This window comes from Vipera ursinii (assembly GCF_947247035.1).
Source record: "Vipera ursinii genome assembly, chromosome: 1".
In the NCBI taxonomy this organism is placed as follows: domain Eukaryota; kingdom Metazoa; phylum Chordata; class Lepidosauria; order Squamata; family Viperidae; genus Vipera; species Vipera ursinii.
The window spans coordinates 92,744,037-92,760,927 of NC_139512.1; the positions used below are offsets into that span (position 1 = coordinate 92,744,037).

At 38.6% G+C, this 16,891-nt stretch overlaps 1 protein-coding gene across 4 annotated transcripts in view; it reads right to left on the bottom strand.

Moving 5' to 3' along the window:
• The window catches only part of MPPED2 (metallophosphoesterase domain containing 2), a 159,650-nt gene that overhangs the window by 93,872 nt on the left and 48,887 nt on the right, over nucleotides 1–16,891 (bottom strand). For all 4 annotated transcript variants that reach the window (XM_083350111.1, XM_083350109.1, XM_083350110.1 and 1 more), the window contains one exon: nucleotides 16,395–16,576. In XM_083350111.1, the coding sequence (XP_083206237.1) occupies nucleotides 16,395–16,576 (182 nt within the window). The remainder of the gene's footprint in view (nucleotides 1–16,394; nucleotides 16,577–16,891) is intronic.

Here is a 16,891-nt window from a genome sequence, read left to right on the forward strand (position 1 = left end):
GTCTTCTGGATACTTATACATTATCTTCAATCAACATATCCACCACTAAATCACCATGTTCTTGAGGATTCACTTCAACTATGTTCCTGCAGCCAAGATTAGAGAAATCCTTCCTTACTGTAATGTTACCCCAGGGGAGGGAGGGAAATAAATCCTTCATATCTTTCAGAGGGTCTTCATTATCATAATCCATGCCACATGCAAGCTTCTGATGCAAGACTTCAGGTCTTGAACCACCATTAGAATCCCATATAACTCTTACTGCATAATAATTGTCTAAGCACAAATCTAACACTGATCCCCCCTTCTCTCATTTGGGTCCATGAGAGTTAAATAAACTATTTGACCAATTTAAGCCACCTCTGCCTTCTTTCTTATTTGGAGCTGTCAAGGCCACTCCTGTCCAATAACGTCTGTCTAATTTCCCCAGCATTTCCATATTATCAAATGTATTTTCTGCCTTCAGTTTTTGACATTTTCATGTTTCTCCTCCAAAGTCCAATAACATCCAACTCTGTTTTGGTTTTCCATAATTTTGACAAAAACTTCTATCAAGCCCTAACCCATTCCCTTCCATCACAGCAAACCATGCTAACATAATTCTCTCTGCTGCCAAGATTCCCCAAATATAATAATGCCATGAAATAACAGTGAACATAACATTTATTTATTTATTTAATTAATTAATTAATTATTAAATTTATATGTTGCCCATCTCCCCAATAATGTGATTCTGGGCAGCCTACAAAGAATAAAAAGATATTTTTTTTTATTTTTTATTTTAATTCCATTTATATCCCGCCCTTCTCCGAAGACTCAGGACGGCTTACAAGCTTAGCAGTAGCCTTCATTCTATGTATATGCCTGCTTATTAGGGCTTTCACACACCCCCAAGCGGCATTATTACAAAGTCATCTTATTGCCCCCAACAATCTGGGTCCTCATTTTACCTACCTTGGAAGGATGGAAGGCTGAGTCAACCTTGAGCCTGGTGGGACGCGAACCTGCACTAATTGCAGGCAGCTGGTGTTACTTAAGGAGGCATTAGCCCACTGCTCCACCAAGGCTCTTAATATAAAAACAATTACATATAAAAACTAGAACCAAGGAAAGTTGCCTAAAAAGCACCATCTTTTGCACAGCAACTGTTCTATGCAGTAGAAATGCACTATTTATGGATGACAATTGATATACTGTTTGGGAATGTTACCCTGATGGTATTGGTATTATTAGTATCACTGAATCCTATAGTACTGGTGTCTGAAATTTAAAGTGAGATTGAGATTGAGATTTATTAAATTTATATGCCACCCTTCTCCCCAAGGACTCAGGGCGGGTCACAACAATAAAAAATTAAAAAACATAAAGTACAAAATTTTAAAAAGTGATATTAAACATGCTACAATTTGTCATCTTCTGTTGCAATAGCTACTTGGGAGGAATGATTCTTGTCAAAGTAGGAATACAACAGCAATAAAGTCATCTTCCCGCTAATTGAAACCAGGGGGATGGGGGAGAAGGGATTCTGCATGTCCCAAATCTTCCTTCTCACAATTTTTTTCTGTTTATTTCATAAGGGGAAGTACGTATACGTCCCAAATTGTCTTCCACAGAAACATAAATAAAAAGGAATTCCATGTGAATATCATAGCACATAAACAGTGGAGGACAAGGATGAAAACTTTCATTTTTTTAGGCTGCACATTAGGTCCTGTCCTTTTTTAAAATAATAATAAAGTCTAAAAGTACAAAAATAAATAATGAACTAAACTAAGAAAAATGTAAAAAAGAAAAAAAAAGAAAAAAGAAATACAAAGAAGTAACCTCACCCTTCATTAAGACAAATACAGTTTCAGTAACTTATATCTTCTCTAACATTTCAACCAAAGGTCTCCTTTTCTGATATCCTCTCTTATCTACAGTGCGTTTGTAAAAGAAAAAGGTGCCGGAACTCACACATGTCATACAACCCGCCTTGCCTACCCTACAAGGTTCCATCCTAAAAAGGTGCCAGAACTCCGTTCTGAGCGTTCTATGACAAAAAAAGCCCTGCTTATCTATATGTGAATGATAAAGCCTCACATTATAAATGTTTGTCATTCAGTCCTAATCAAGTCCATTAAGAGCTACATCAGTTATATACTCCTTTCTTTTACTTTTAACACAGTAATTTATCATTTTCTCTAAAAATATTATTGTTATTATTAATGTTATTGCTTGACAAATACAACAAAGAAATCTTCTTCCCATATCTTATCTCTTATCTATAACCAAATATTTAAAGCTTCATCATTTGAAACAATCAAGAAAAATCCATTCAAAGTTTCCAGAAAAAAACATATTGGGTTTATTTAATTCAAATACTGTCTTACATATTAATTTATCATTTGTCTTCTCTTAGAAACTCCTTCACAAGTTTAACACACACCAGCAATGACATCTATATTGTAACCTGAATCAAAGAAGCCAACGGTAATTCTTTAACATTATTGATTTCTGAAAATACAACACACATTTTTTTCTTCCCATATCTATAAACAATTTTTAAAGCTTCATCATTCAGTACTGGTCAAGAAAAACCCATTAAGAACTACTAGAAAGAACATCATATGTATATTTTAAACCTGATTACCGGTAAATAATCCAACTTTAAAAGCACATTAGATGTTTCAAAAATCTTAATGCTTATTTCCTTTAAATAGTGCAGTGTCCCAGAAGCTGATTTCATTTTATCTTTGTCTTTTCTCAGGAATCCTTCATGAGACTAACATATCATCTCTTTTATAGGTTAAAGATGAAAGAGTTGTCCAAGTCACTTTTCACTTATGTATCCATTTTGGTTATTAAGACCTCAGCCACTTTTACTTGCAGATCCAATGTAACATCTTTTTCTTTATCATTTGTGAACTTTAAACTTCTACATCCTATGACATGTTCCTATGACATTAAATAGGCTGATGTACAAAAAAGAAAGTCATTTAAAGTTTTTGCAGTATTTATTTCCATGATTGGGCCTGATAACCTTTTGCATATTTAACTGCTTTTAAACAATTTATAATGCAGTATGTAACATGTCACAAGTTATTAAGAATGAATATCCAAGCAATATGGCCAATCCATTTTTGAAACTAAAATCATGAATAAGCACTTACCAATAAGCAGTCAACTATAGAACCCCAGACTGAAACCTCAGGTTCCAGTGTTTCATTAAAATAACAAATTATAAAGATGAATTTGCAAATCTCAAGTACAATAAGAACTGAAATTTAATTGTAAAAGTTAATTCTGACTTCAGTCATTTAAGAAGCTCTACCTAATTGTATCTTATTTACATTCTCCACCAGGAAAATTTGCCATGTTCACAATAAAAATAAAATTCTGTTGCCTGCTCTCCAAAGAAAGTATCTGTTCATACATCTACACAATACACATATACACATGCTACATACATACATACCTACAGCCATACATATACACAGGGCTTTTTTCCTCACAGAACACCCAGAATGGAGTTCCGGCACCTTTTTTTGGATGGAACCTTGTAGGGTAGGCAAGGTAGGTTGTATGACGTGTGAGAGTTCCAGCACTTTTTTTTTTTTACAAAAAAAAGCAGCACTCGTGTGTGTGTGTGTGTGTGTGTGTGTGTGTGTGTGTTTTATCAGCTGGTCTTACAGATATATTTCTTTGTTAATAGCTCTATAGAACACCAACATATTCTCTAGTCACTCAGAACGTCTTAAAATTAAGAACACCTAGAATACAATGACTATTTATCTTTCTAACTTGCATTCCTGTTACTAGACATTCTTTAATGTACTGCAACTTTCCTTCCAAAGCAAGCTAGAAAACGAAAGAGTATTTTATGCCAAACATATTACCTTACCAAAAGCCCATGTCAGTACGTATTAAGAATTATTTGGAACTTAATTTATAGATGAGGTAAAATCTTTATTTTCCTTTCAGTAGAATCAGACAGTCCAGTGGGAAAGTCTAAAAGAAGTATAATACTTAGCATGATTCCCAAGAGAAAGAATAATAGATCGAATAATAGATCTTTCATATACAGAACTTGGTTGTTGGGTTAAAATTAGATATATATTTTTTGAACCAGTATTAACTAGACACTAACCTCAAGGTTTCTTTGGTTTAATGTTGGATCCATGAATCTGTGAATTACTTTTTTCACACACTTCTAACAATAAAAAAGATTTAACCTGCTATAGTCCAACACTGGGTTATATTCACATTTTATTTTGGGGGGGAAAAAGGCAATGTCATATGCTAACACTTTTATATGGAATAGCCTTCTTCAGCACATAGAATCTATTTGTGTATCTATATATGATTTTTAGTATAAACTTGATTTGGGATTACTGTCCCTTTGTGTATGTGTTTAGCATTTTTGTCAATTAACCTCCAATTCTTCATTCTGTATCCTTCCAAAGTTCAAGATTTGGAATTAGTAAATTACAGGGAAACAAACCTGCAAACAAGAAAAATGGATTTCAACGACAACACCAGAAAGGAGGTAGGTTACTCTTTATATCTCATGTTCAAGGGGAAACTAGATAGCTATCTGATGGAAATACTTTAGACCCCTGCACTGAACAAGGCACAATGCATCTTCTTCCAACTTCTGTGCATGCCCCTAGAGAAGGGAGCACAGATAAAGCTCTTGTCAATTTAATTCCCACTCCATTTGCTTGGGCTTCCCTGAGGGGAAGGAAAGAGCAGTAAAGGACTGAAAAACGTTTTAAAGGCCTGGTTCGGCCCCAGATGCAGACTGGACTTGCTGGACCCTCTCTCCACTTTTATGATTTATTTACCTTTCCATTGACAGAACAGAATTGAAAATACTGGGGAAACCATTTGTGGTTGCAGAATTGTATATATTACTTACTATATATACTCTGTGTGTATGCATGTGTGTGTTTGTGTGTATCTTAATAAATCTCTTAATATGCAATGTGATGGGGTGGTAAGGTGCCTCACATTGTTTTTTTTTCCTTCTTTGGATTTGGGTGGTGGTAGATGCAATTTCTGTTATTCCCTCTTTTTTCTATGATGGAGTAAATAAGATTTTTGTTTCATTTAGCATTTGAGGGACAGGATACTGAATGCTGTCTTCTGTCTCCTTCACTGGTCAGATGGAAGGGGTACTGTCTGGTAATCTTGTTTATTGTACTTTGTGGTTGGCAGCACTGAAGACAAGAACAAGTCATTTTCAAACTGCTTTGGGAGTTATAAGATGATCCTAGGGCCTGATCCTCAGCTTTACATCTCCATCCCAGGCCACCTCAGTGAGATGTGAAGGGTTTTGGTACCTGGAAACTGTGGAACAAGCTTCAGCTCAACCTAAGCAAGATCAGGTGGACCTCCTCCTGCTTTGGGGTACCTTCAATCTTTAGTTCTGTTTAGTTCTGTTTTTTAAAAAATAATTTTTGAAGGTTATAGTAAGCATAATAAAAACTAATGACAGGCTGTAAATGTGTGAAATCTACAGGCTGTATATTCTTTGGGTTTGCATGTTTTAATATTCTTTATGGAAGGCAACATTTTTTCCATACAATATCACTTTGTCCTACTATGCAAATACTTTTATTTCCCATTATTCATTATAATATACCACTGCACATGTGTCCTGAAATTAAAAGGTAATATTTTTACAAGTTTCCCATAGAACTCACCACTGTGCAGCACCGGTTTTTAAGATGTGCTCAAAATAAATTATTTCCACAAATTATAACTGTTTTCAAGAAATCCAGTAGAAGACAAAAGATGTATTGGTATCGCTTTTCTTTCCCTGACCCTAGGGGAAAAGTCAGGCATATTCAGCATTAAAAGCAAAAAAAAATCTCAGAAGTTTAAAGCTGGCTGCTGGCCCAACAGCACCAAAGGATTAATTAGCAAGTCAAACAAATGCTAATAGTCCGTAGGAAGCATGACTTTAGAAAGCTACTCATTTTTCTTGCAATAAAGAAAATAAAGAAGTAATTCTAGGAACCTTTATTAACCCATCTAGTTTGGATAATTACATTATGGTGAAGGTCTGCCACCTTTGCATTAATATAAGTTGCTGCATATTGGTTTTTGGTGACACTGTATTTTGCCTGGTTCTGTGAATAAATGATAACATGAGAATTTTGAGGCATAAGCCGTATTTGCAGCAAATGGGTTTCACCAGACCTTTGCTCAGTGATTGTTTGATCATAAAAAGTTTATTTTCCAGCATACAAGACAAGCCCCAAAAATATTCAACTAAGTAAAGCATTCCCTTAATATTAACACTTGCATTCACCAACAATTGCCACTAAGCCAAAGGAAAGAACAGACAAAAGGAGAGCTCTAAATGTTGTCTGTCATCTAGATCAGAGGTCTCCAACCCCCAGTCCATGGACCAGTACCAGGCTGTTATAGTTGGGACATTGCTGACCAATTCTAAATTGAGGTCCATAGCCTTGTTGTTGTTGTTAGCTGCGAAATCGTGTCCGACCTATCGCGACCCTATGGACAACGTTCCTCCAGGCCTTCCTGTCCTCTACCATCTTCTGGAGTCCATTTAAGCTCATGCCTACTGCTTCAGTGACTCCATCCAGCCACCTCATTCTCTGTCGTCTCCTTCTTCTCTTGCCCTCAACCTTTCCCAGCGTTACTCTTCTTCAGTGAGTCCTTCCTTCTCATTAGGTGGCCAAAGTATTTGAGTTTCAACTTCAGGATCTGGCCTTCTAAAGAGCAGTCAGGGTTGATCTCCTCTAGAACTGACTGGTTTGATCGCCTTGCAGTCCAACTGACTTGCAGGAGTCTTCTCCAGCACCATAGTTCAAAGCTTCAATTCTTTGGCGCTCAGCCTTTCTTATGGTCCAACCTTCACAGCCATACACTGCAACCGGGAAGACCATGGCTTTGACTATGCGCACTTTTGTTGGCAGGGTGATGTGTCTGCTTTTTAGTGTGCTGTCTAGATTTGCCTTGGCTTTCCTCCCAAGGAGCGTCTTTTAATTTCTTGGCTGCAGTCCCCGTGTGCGGTGATCTTGGAGCCCAGGAAAATAAAATCTGTCACTACCTCCATTTCTTCCCCATCAATTTTCCAGGAATTAAGAGGGCTGGATGCCATGATCTTGGTTTCCTTAATGTTAAGTTTCAACCCAACTTTTGCACTCTCCTTCTTCACCCACAGCAAGAGGCTCTTTAGTTCTTCTTCTCTTTCTGCCATTAGAGTGGTATCATCTGCGTCCATAGCCTACTAATATATTTTTTTAGATTAACTTTGAACGCTACACATTATGTCAATATCTGCCCTGCGTTCTCTGTCAGCCCAATGTCTTGTATCTGCCTGGAAAATGATATTGTATTGAACAAATGAAAAACTATTTCATATTTTATTCTAACTAAAGAATATCATGGTAGGCATATATGAAGCAAAGATACCCAAAATATTTCCATAGATGTAGTGTAATGAAGGAATATGAGGTTTTAGTTATTCATTCTTCATATAGTAGCATTTATTTATCATTAATGGAAAAAACCTAATTGCTGAGAAGACACGAGTTATCTTTGCTTTTTTCATAACTATTCACATAATAAGCATATTTAGAATTTTTTTTTTAAAGTCATAATATTGGAGTCAGCAATATAGCACTGTTCTGTACCAGCCTGCTACCGGCCCTGCAGCAAAAGCAGGGACGACCCCTTTACAAACGGCAAGAGGCTGGAATTACGCCTGCCAAATTTATAGCTACAAAAACAAACAAGACACGAACTAAGAAACAGGAGCTTTAAGAAACACAAACTATCCAAGCGGTTGCCTTCAGCAAACCAGCCCTCCCCACACATTCCCCTTATATAGAGTTCAGGGCGTGGCTTCTCTCTGCCTCCTTCCGAGAAGCCCCATGGCCTTCCTCTGTTTACTCCTAATTGACTGCCTCCTGCGTCGGACGTCCTTGAACAGGGCCAGCTGTGGGTCATCTTCATCCACGCTGTCAGGCTCACACAGCTGGGTCTCCGTGGTGACCAAGTGGGAGGGGCCTGGCTGAGGGCTCTCATCAGCAAGATCTTCAATCCCCTCAGCAAGGTCTTCAACACCCCCCTCCTCCTCCTCTGAGTCATCCGACCCAACTGCCGAACCCACAGGCTGACCCTGAATCACAACAAGCACCCTCGAATGTCTACAACTCACATTGCAACAAATACAACCAAACAGCTCTATCTTCCCTCTTCATTTTCTGTGGAGTTTATTTTTCCCCTATAAATGAAGAAGCATGGAAACAGCTACATCTTTGGAGAAAGGTTGGAAGGAAAAGGAAGAGCATCTTTATAATTCAACCCTTCTGCCTGCTTAATGAGTCTGGGAAGGAGGCACAACTAAAGGCAGAAAAAGGTGTCTGAGATTTCCAAATCTGTAGGTTTATTCTTCTAATAACTGATGGGACTTGTTGTTGGATAAAAACTATTAGAAACTGTTACAAAGTTATTGCTTCCAAGTTACAGCAGTACATTTATAGCTTTGGATGAGCATTGATAGTCAGTAAATATTACCAAAACAGAGCATATACAAATGTTTGAATGTGCAGAATTATGTGCACACAATCTCTCAACTGAATTTAAAATTTAAACAATGAAGTTTAAATTTGGGAGAAATTTCCTGAGCAGAACAACAAATATAGATGCTTCAAGTGTTAAGAAATAAGAAAATTGATCTTTTTTGGCTCTTTCTTATTCTTACTGTGGCAAAAGTCTAGTAAATGTTTCAATTATGACAGCAAGGTCCTTCAAAACCTCCATCTATTCCTAAAGCTAAGAAGATCTAAAAATGCTGCCAAACTAATGAAGGCCCCAGGACATTTAAATCTAATCAGCATTTTCATTCAATCACAGCATTTGAAAACATGCAAAATGTGTAACAAGTAGCAGAAAATGAATCTTTATAATAAATCTTTATTCCAGACATAACAAATGAAATAATATGATGCAAAATTAAGTGCCAGATGGTAAGCTACAAAATGGAAAAAGAAATCAAACTACTTCTGGCTTAAAAAAGGCCTTTTATTTCATTGTAAGATATTTGCTTTAATTCAACTAAGAATATTGTAACAATACAATTTTTTTTCTTTTGGGACAATTTTTAAAAAAATATCCAGCAGAAAGTAAGTAGATATGAAAAAATTCTCTTAATTAATTTCTGGGCAACCCACACATAATTTCAGACACCTGATTTTTCATCATTTTCCATAAATGAAATATGCGGTTCTACAGTGTCTTCCATATTTGTTATGAATCAAAGAAAATTTGGTTAGACCTTTGATCCTAAGGAAAGTGTGTGTATAGGCCTCTATTAGAACAAAACAAATTATTGTATTTTATGTAACTAAAAATAAATGCAGCTCAAAATATTAAAACAAAATTATATATATACTAATTTTTCTTTTAATATGAAACCTGTAAACATTTCATTTTTAGTCAAGTAATAAATCCTATTAAGTGTTCTGTAATTACAGAATCTACTCTGTAATTAAATCAAACATGCTAATCAAATCCAAATAAACATGCTATGTTGAAGAGGAAAATACGGGAAAAACAGACTTTAGATTAGTAAAAAGATTCAACCAATCCTAGTTATTTTTCAGTGTCCAATTAAAATATATTTTCAGAGTTGGTTTGTCCTTTGTTTACAGCAACACATTTGCACTAAAACAAACATGGAAAATGGACATTTTAATCAAAAGGATCATAACAATTTAATAATAACAGACACCCAAAAATCTCAACAACGTTTTATGTCTTTATAAAGTTTACATATATCTACTAGAAATTTTACACACACACACACACACAAAAAAAAAAAATCTTTATAATACAATTACAGTATACTCAGATTATGGCAAATATAATATTAAATAAATAAATCCAAATTTCAAATTTAAGGCTAAAATTAAAAATGAAAAGTAAATTGTTTCTTGATTCAGTGTTGTCCCAATGTAACCATATAGACTTCCTGTTATTTGACCAAGTCTGAGTAGGCATGTAGAACTACTTCTGTATTGCTGGGAAAATTACACGGACATTTTTATGCAAACACCAGGAGCCACATTTGGCTTGAGGAAGTGTTTATCTTTACTGCACTATCCTAAGAGGAACACCTGTACAATACTTTCATTTTGCATATTCATTCTTTGTTAGGTTACACAAAATAGCTGTACTGCAAAAGTACTAAATGACTTCAAGTAATATACCATGCAGTGACTGTAACAATCTAAAAAAGAAAAATTCAGCACTGGTCTAACTGTACAAGCAATATTTATTTTCAGCAGGAGTATTTATGGGGAATCTACAGAGTTGGACACAATTTAAAAGAGAGGAGCTGTGAGGTTTTAGAAGATATTACTTGTAGATCAAGTACTTCTTTGGCCAATCCTCAAAAAAAGTGGTAGCAAAGCAATTGCGAATAGTAACCAGAGTCACTTTGGATAGTGAGATTGGCAGAATGTAAATTTAATAAATAAATAAACATACAATTCAGGGGTAAAACCCCCAATTCAAGCTGTGATATAAACCATTTGTTGCAAAAACGATCCATTTTACATTGAGATATCTGCCCAATAACAATGATTTTGCTATTTGATTACATAATAAGTATATGAGTTACAAGTAACTCAAGTACAAATAACTACAGGAAGCCAATTGTACAGAAAATACTTTTAGTGGTATTTGGAATTGATATAGGACCACAGGATCTGGTCTTTGAAATTAAATAACATTTTAATCTTTCAAAGTCCCTTGTAATTTAATTTATGTTAATGAACTAACCTTAAATTTTAGATTCTTTCAAACTGCAAGTAATATCAGCCAGTTTTAAATAACTAATATCTGCACCAATAACAACCAAATGCAGTTAAGAGACTTGCTGCTTCTATACACAACTGAGTGCAATGGGTAAACATGTGCATTGTACACTGGCCATCGCAAATTTTTGTTCTTTACTCAGTCTATAGTGCTGAGTTTATTGCAAGGTCGGTTAAGTTACTATAAGGGATTTAATGAAAACAATTATAAATTTAAAATAACTGTGTTTAAAGCATTTAACAGTCACTGGGGTCAAGTGATTACAGCAGTTACAAGACCCCTGGGATATGTTCACACCAAAACAAAGTGAATAAATTACCCCAGCAGGCGTGTGTAATCACTAAGTGACCACAAAGGTCAGGCAGTGTACAAGCCCAGATGACTTTCATGAAAAACCAATAATAAAAATTTATCAGTCAAGGAGCAAATGTATGGGCGTGGGGGCACATGCACACGCACGCACACACACAGAGGGGGGGGAATTAGCTGATAGTACTGCACAAAAGAAGCCACAAGGCAAAATGCAGAGAGTTAGATACAGAAGTGGAAAAAATAAAAGTTGATGGGGGTGTGCTACAATGAAGACGAAGCCTTAAACAATTTGATCAACTCAGCCCTCTTAAATAGGCATTTCAGATGCACACCTACTAATTTAAAATTCTACCTCTTGCTGCCAGAGAGAAAAGAGAAAATAAAGGGGGAAATGTCAAAAATCTTAAAATGATGGAAGAAAAACCCCTATCATGAAAACTATTGAGTAAACTTGTTTCTGCTTCTTGCAGAGGACAAAATTATAATCAATACTGAAAATCCCAGCAAAAGCAAATTACAGCTAAAAATGTGGAACAACTTCAAATGAGATGAACTATCGTGAATGGATTTGTGATTGCCTTAGAAGGTGATTCAAACTTCTTTATCAGCAAAGAAAACTAGCCTTAAATTACATCTTGCATTGCAGGTCTGACATTAGGAAGCAGCCCTTCCAACCAACTTTGTAAATATGAGCTCATCTGCAAAAGGGGACTATAAGAATTGGAGTTCAACTCAATCAGATAGCACCAGGTTGAAAAAGATGGGCTGGAGAGCTGGATTAGATTACCAAAGCAAATCCAAATGTCATAATTCTGACCATAGTAAGTAGAGACTCTATGATGTTACAAACTGGCTTCCAGATAGTTTCCAAAATTCATATGAATGCTGGTTCTGATCTTTCAACTTCAGCTTTGTTGGATTTCAGGGATTTGGGGAGAGATTTGCTTTCCTACTGTTTTTAGGCATGAACTAAAATAATTCTCCAAGTATGCATATTGTTTGAATGAACTAGCTTTTTCAAGCTGTCCTTGCTCAATCTGCTACAGTTGATTCATCAGCTGTAGTTAACAGAGTTGGAACGGATCTTGGAGGTCTTTTAATCCAACCGCCTGCTCAAGAATGAGACCCTGTACCATTTCAGAGAAATGGTTGTCCAATCTCTTCTTTAAAAACGCCAATGATGGAGCACCCACAACTTCTGAAGGCAAGCCATTCCACTGATTAATTCTTCTAATTGTGAGGAAATTCTTCCTTGGTTCTAAGCAGCCTCTCTCCTTGATTAGGTTACATCCACTGCTTCTTGTTTTGCCTTCAGGTGCTTCGGATAATAGATTTACCCCCTTTTCTCTGTGGCAGTTCCTTAGATATTGGAACACTACTATCATGTCATCCCTGGTCCTCCTTTTCATTAATAGTTTTTCTGTTCATTCATAATTCTCCTTTTGTTTTCTTTGGTGCTGTCAAGGTAAAAATCACCTTTGTAGAAGGCGAAGGACCGTGCTTCAGAGAATGCATGATATGCATGCAGGAAGGAAATAAAACACGACGCATAATCTTACTAAATACCTTTAATTACAAAAATATAAAAACTAAAATATATAAACTAAATATATATTATAAAAAGAGCTAGCTCACTACATCCTAACGTAACAGACAGTAACAGCAAAGTGAATAGAACAATAAAGAAAATAACTCTGGGAACTTTTTCTAGACATGCGCACTAAACAGACTGAAACCATAACATAACTGGTCATATGGGATTCACTATGGTTACCAGATAAGTTATCACAACAGGTGCAGAGAGCAGGGGAAAATGTACAGTTAGAAATGAACTTTCTGACGAACAAAAAAAAACGTGCAGTGACAGGTGCTTTTTGCAAGGTGGGCACTGCCTCTGCTGACTTCTTGCAGACTATTTACCTAATTTATTTTGCAGTGGGTTTTAAATTATTTACAAAGCCACACTGTAAACTTCTTGGATCAAAACATGAGTTATAAATATTTTAGGGGTATTTGCCAGATATGGTTTAATGAATGAATCAGACTAAATATAGCCCATGAATCTGTGAAGGAACAGCACAGAAGCTTACTCTTGCTTTGAAGAGTCTTGGAGATGACGCGAAGATTAATTACTTTTTTCAGCCTGCAGCTGTGAAGAGCAACAATATCTTATTGCAATCAACCACAGAGACAATTCAGGATCAAATTGCTTTAAATACATAAATTGGAATGGATTCTGAAAAGTTCAAACTATTCATCCAAATATATTTTTTCCCTACAAAAAAGCTATAACAATTCTTTGTTTATTTCACTAAAGGCTTTCCAAGATAATCTGTCATTACAGGGTTTTAGAAGCATGGTCCCTATACAAAAACTGTAGGGGAGCACTGACACCTCTCAGTTTGGAGGGGTGATGAAATGTGCATTGTAACACAAATCTCACGTTTGTATACTTTCAGCTGATGTTGGGGTACAAAAGGGCAGGACTGCATTGTAAGAACACAACATACATTTATTATTGTTTTTATCATCATGTATCATGGGTACAGGAGGCCTATGTAAAAATGTCACAGATACACATTAAAAGATGCGTTATATAATGATGTAATTTTATTTATACATAGAATATTTAGCAGACCAATTATTCTTCCTACAGTCATAGTTCCATTTTAATCTTCTTGCTATTCAGTTCTTCCTTTTCTAGATAACTTCCCCAAGTTTTCTAACTCTGTCCCACAGCCCTCAAATTTTATGCAGGCCAGTGATACATATGCCTGCTAGGAATTGCTTAATAAAATTCAGCCCTGAAAACACATACTTTGCTCCTTTAAGACTATATAAAGAGCCTGCAGTTATCCAGATTATTATTATGCCTGTATCCCTTTATCTGAAGTATATATTCATTTCCTAGTGCATCAGTCGGCAACCCGCGGCTCTTTAAGCCATCTCCTGTGGCTCCCAGTCCTCCTCCGCCATGTGCAGTTCCGGAAAAAAAAAGTGGGACTAAAAAAGTTCAATCAATCAATTCAAACTTCTCACCAAAAAAAAACCTCGCGAAGTTTGAATTGATTGGTTGAACTTCTTTGGTTTGTGGGACTGCCCACAAGACGTTTGTGGGACTGCCCACAAACCTCTTTGCTTCTTCGGACTGCACGTGGCGGCAGCGGAGGAAGAGACGGGAGGACCAGAAAGGTGACTGGGCCTTTTTCCTACCTGCTGCACGGGTGGGGGCAGCCAGTCTCGGGGTGCCCCGGGCCTGCCTCTTCCCTGCCCGGCAGGTCACCCCTCGCCCTGCTCCATCGCAGCCTGTTTACCCCTCCCCTCCCTCATGGCGATGCAGCACCTTCAGTCTCCAGATTCTGCCGCAACATCGCCTCCACCGCCCCCTTTGTCTCCGCTGCCTGGCCTGAACGAAGAGGAGGCGAAGGCAGCAGCTCCGCCAGCCTCCACCGCCCTCTTCTCTCCTCTGCCTGGCCCGAATGAAGAGGCAGCAGAAAGAAGGGCGCGGCGGAGGCTGGCAGAGCTGCTGCCTTTGCCTCCTCTTCATTCGGGCCAGGCAGAGGAGAGAAGGGGGCGGTGGAGGCTGGCGGAGCTGCTGCCTTCGCCTCCTCTTCCTTCAGGCCAGGCAGCGGAGAGAAGGGGGCGGTGGAGACTGGCGGAGATGGGGAAAGGGGGCACCTCCAGCGTCTCTCGGTGAGCACACTAGGCTGCTTCAACAGCCGCCACCGCTTTCCTGTTGCTTACGCCTGGCAGGCAGGCGGTGCTGCCACAGCTGCCAAAGACGGCGAGCGCAGCGGCTACCAGACGGGGCCTGGGGCACCTCCAGCGTCTCTCAGTGAGTGCTCTAGGGCCGCCCCAATAGCAGCTGCTGACAGTGGAGCGATTGCCCAGCCCTTGAGGCTCGCTGCTGCCATGTGGGCTGTCACAGGAATTTGTTTCTGTGGGGGAGGCGGAAGCTGACAGAGATGCGGCAGACCTCCAGCGTCTCTCTCGCTGTGGCCTCCACCACTACTATCGTCGGCTTCTGCTACGGCTGAAACACCTGCAGCGTCTCTTGCCGAGCGCACAAGGCTGCTGAAATAGCAGCCATCCCCGTTGCCACTTTCCTGTTGCTTATGCCCGGCAGGCAGGCGGTGCTGCCATAGCCGCCAAAGACGGCGAGTGCGGCAGCCCAACGGGCCTGGAGCACCTCCAGTGTCTCTCGTTGAGCGCACTCGGCCACCCCAACAGCAGCCGCCGCCGCAGCAATTGCCCAGCCCGCTGCTGCCATTGGGCCCGGCATGAGAATTTGTTTCTGTGGGGAGGCGGAGGCTGATGGAAATGCGGCAGACCTCCAGTGTCTCTCTTGCTGCCGCCTCCACCGCTACTATCGTCAGCTTCCACTACAGCCGAACCTGGGCAGCCTCCTCCACCCCCAGCAGTGGCATCCAGGGGTTCTCTGGTTTCATTGGAACCAATCAGCAAGTGGAAAAATTAGCAGTAGCAGCACTACCGGGAGCGGTTTCAATCGTCCCCTTCATTGCCAAGCGTCCCCATGGAAGTCAATGGAGGTGCCGTGGCTGGCCTTTCGAGTGAATGAGAGCGAGAGAGAAGCATTTTCAAGTGAAGTATGAGTGACTAGAGGGAGAGGGAAGCTTTTTTGAGCAAAGTGTGAGTGAATGAGAGTGCGAGAGAGCTTTTGCAAACAAAACGTGAGTGAATGAGAGCGGAAGGAGCAGGGCGGGTGCATGTCTCTCGCCTTAGGCTCCACTCTTCAGTCAAAATCTGTTCTGCGCATGCGCACAAATTTTTTGCGGCTCCCAGTTTTTCCTTTTGTGAGGGAACCTGTTCCGAGTGGCTCTTTCACTGTTTCAGGTTGCCGACCCCGTCCTAGTGTTATTCTGATGCTCACAGTCCTTTTCAAACCACATTAAGTACTATGTACAGTAGAAGAAACTTGTTATATTTTTATTATTCCTACTTTGCAAAGGTCTAAAATCCAGATATACTTTAGGTCACGTAATTATTCAGCCTTTGTCATCATGGGATGCCAAAAGGCAAAGGTTATGTTGGTGAAAATACAAGATCAGGCATATAAATCCACGTTAATTAACAGAATCATATTTTGCTTGCACTGGGTATATAACAAGATGACAAGGTTGTAAGGTGAATACTTTTCAAAGCTCTAACACAATTAGGAGGTTGTAAGTGACACTTGGAAAGCAAAGGTTAATTTGGGTCATCAAAATGCAATGATTTCTTACCTAACCAATCATTAAACTTCTTGACCTCAGAAGGTAGTCCCAACTCGGTGAAATCTCCTGTATGAAGCAAGATGTCCCCATAAGGCATCTGGACTCCATCTGTTCTGGAGTGTGTATCTGAGATGCAGACAAACCGTGTGTGGCCTGCTGGTTTCGGTGTGTCGTATGGAATAGGGTCGACCCTAGAACAAACATAAGAGTCCATTAAAATTACACTTGCTATACACATTAAACAAATTAAGTGTATTCACTGTGTAGATACTTCCTACATGATGGGAATTTTCAGTTTTAAAAGAGGTCCTTATTATATACAAACTGATTTTCTGTTGTCTTGTCTTTATACCGGATTTTAAGAAAATAAAAGATCTGACAATACCATATATGTTTTTAGTCAACTATTTTGGCAAATACATATCACTATGTTTCTATCAAAAGGTAACTGAATCACAGTATGAGGAATGACAGATGGCCATATAGAAAGAGTTGTTTGGAGTCAG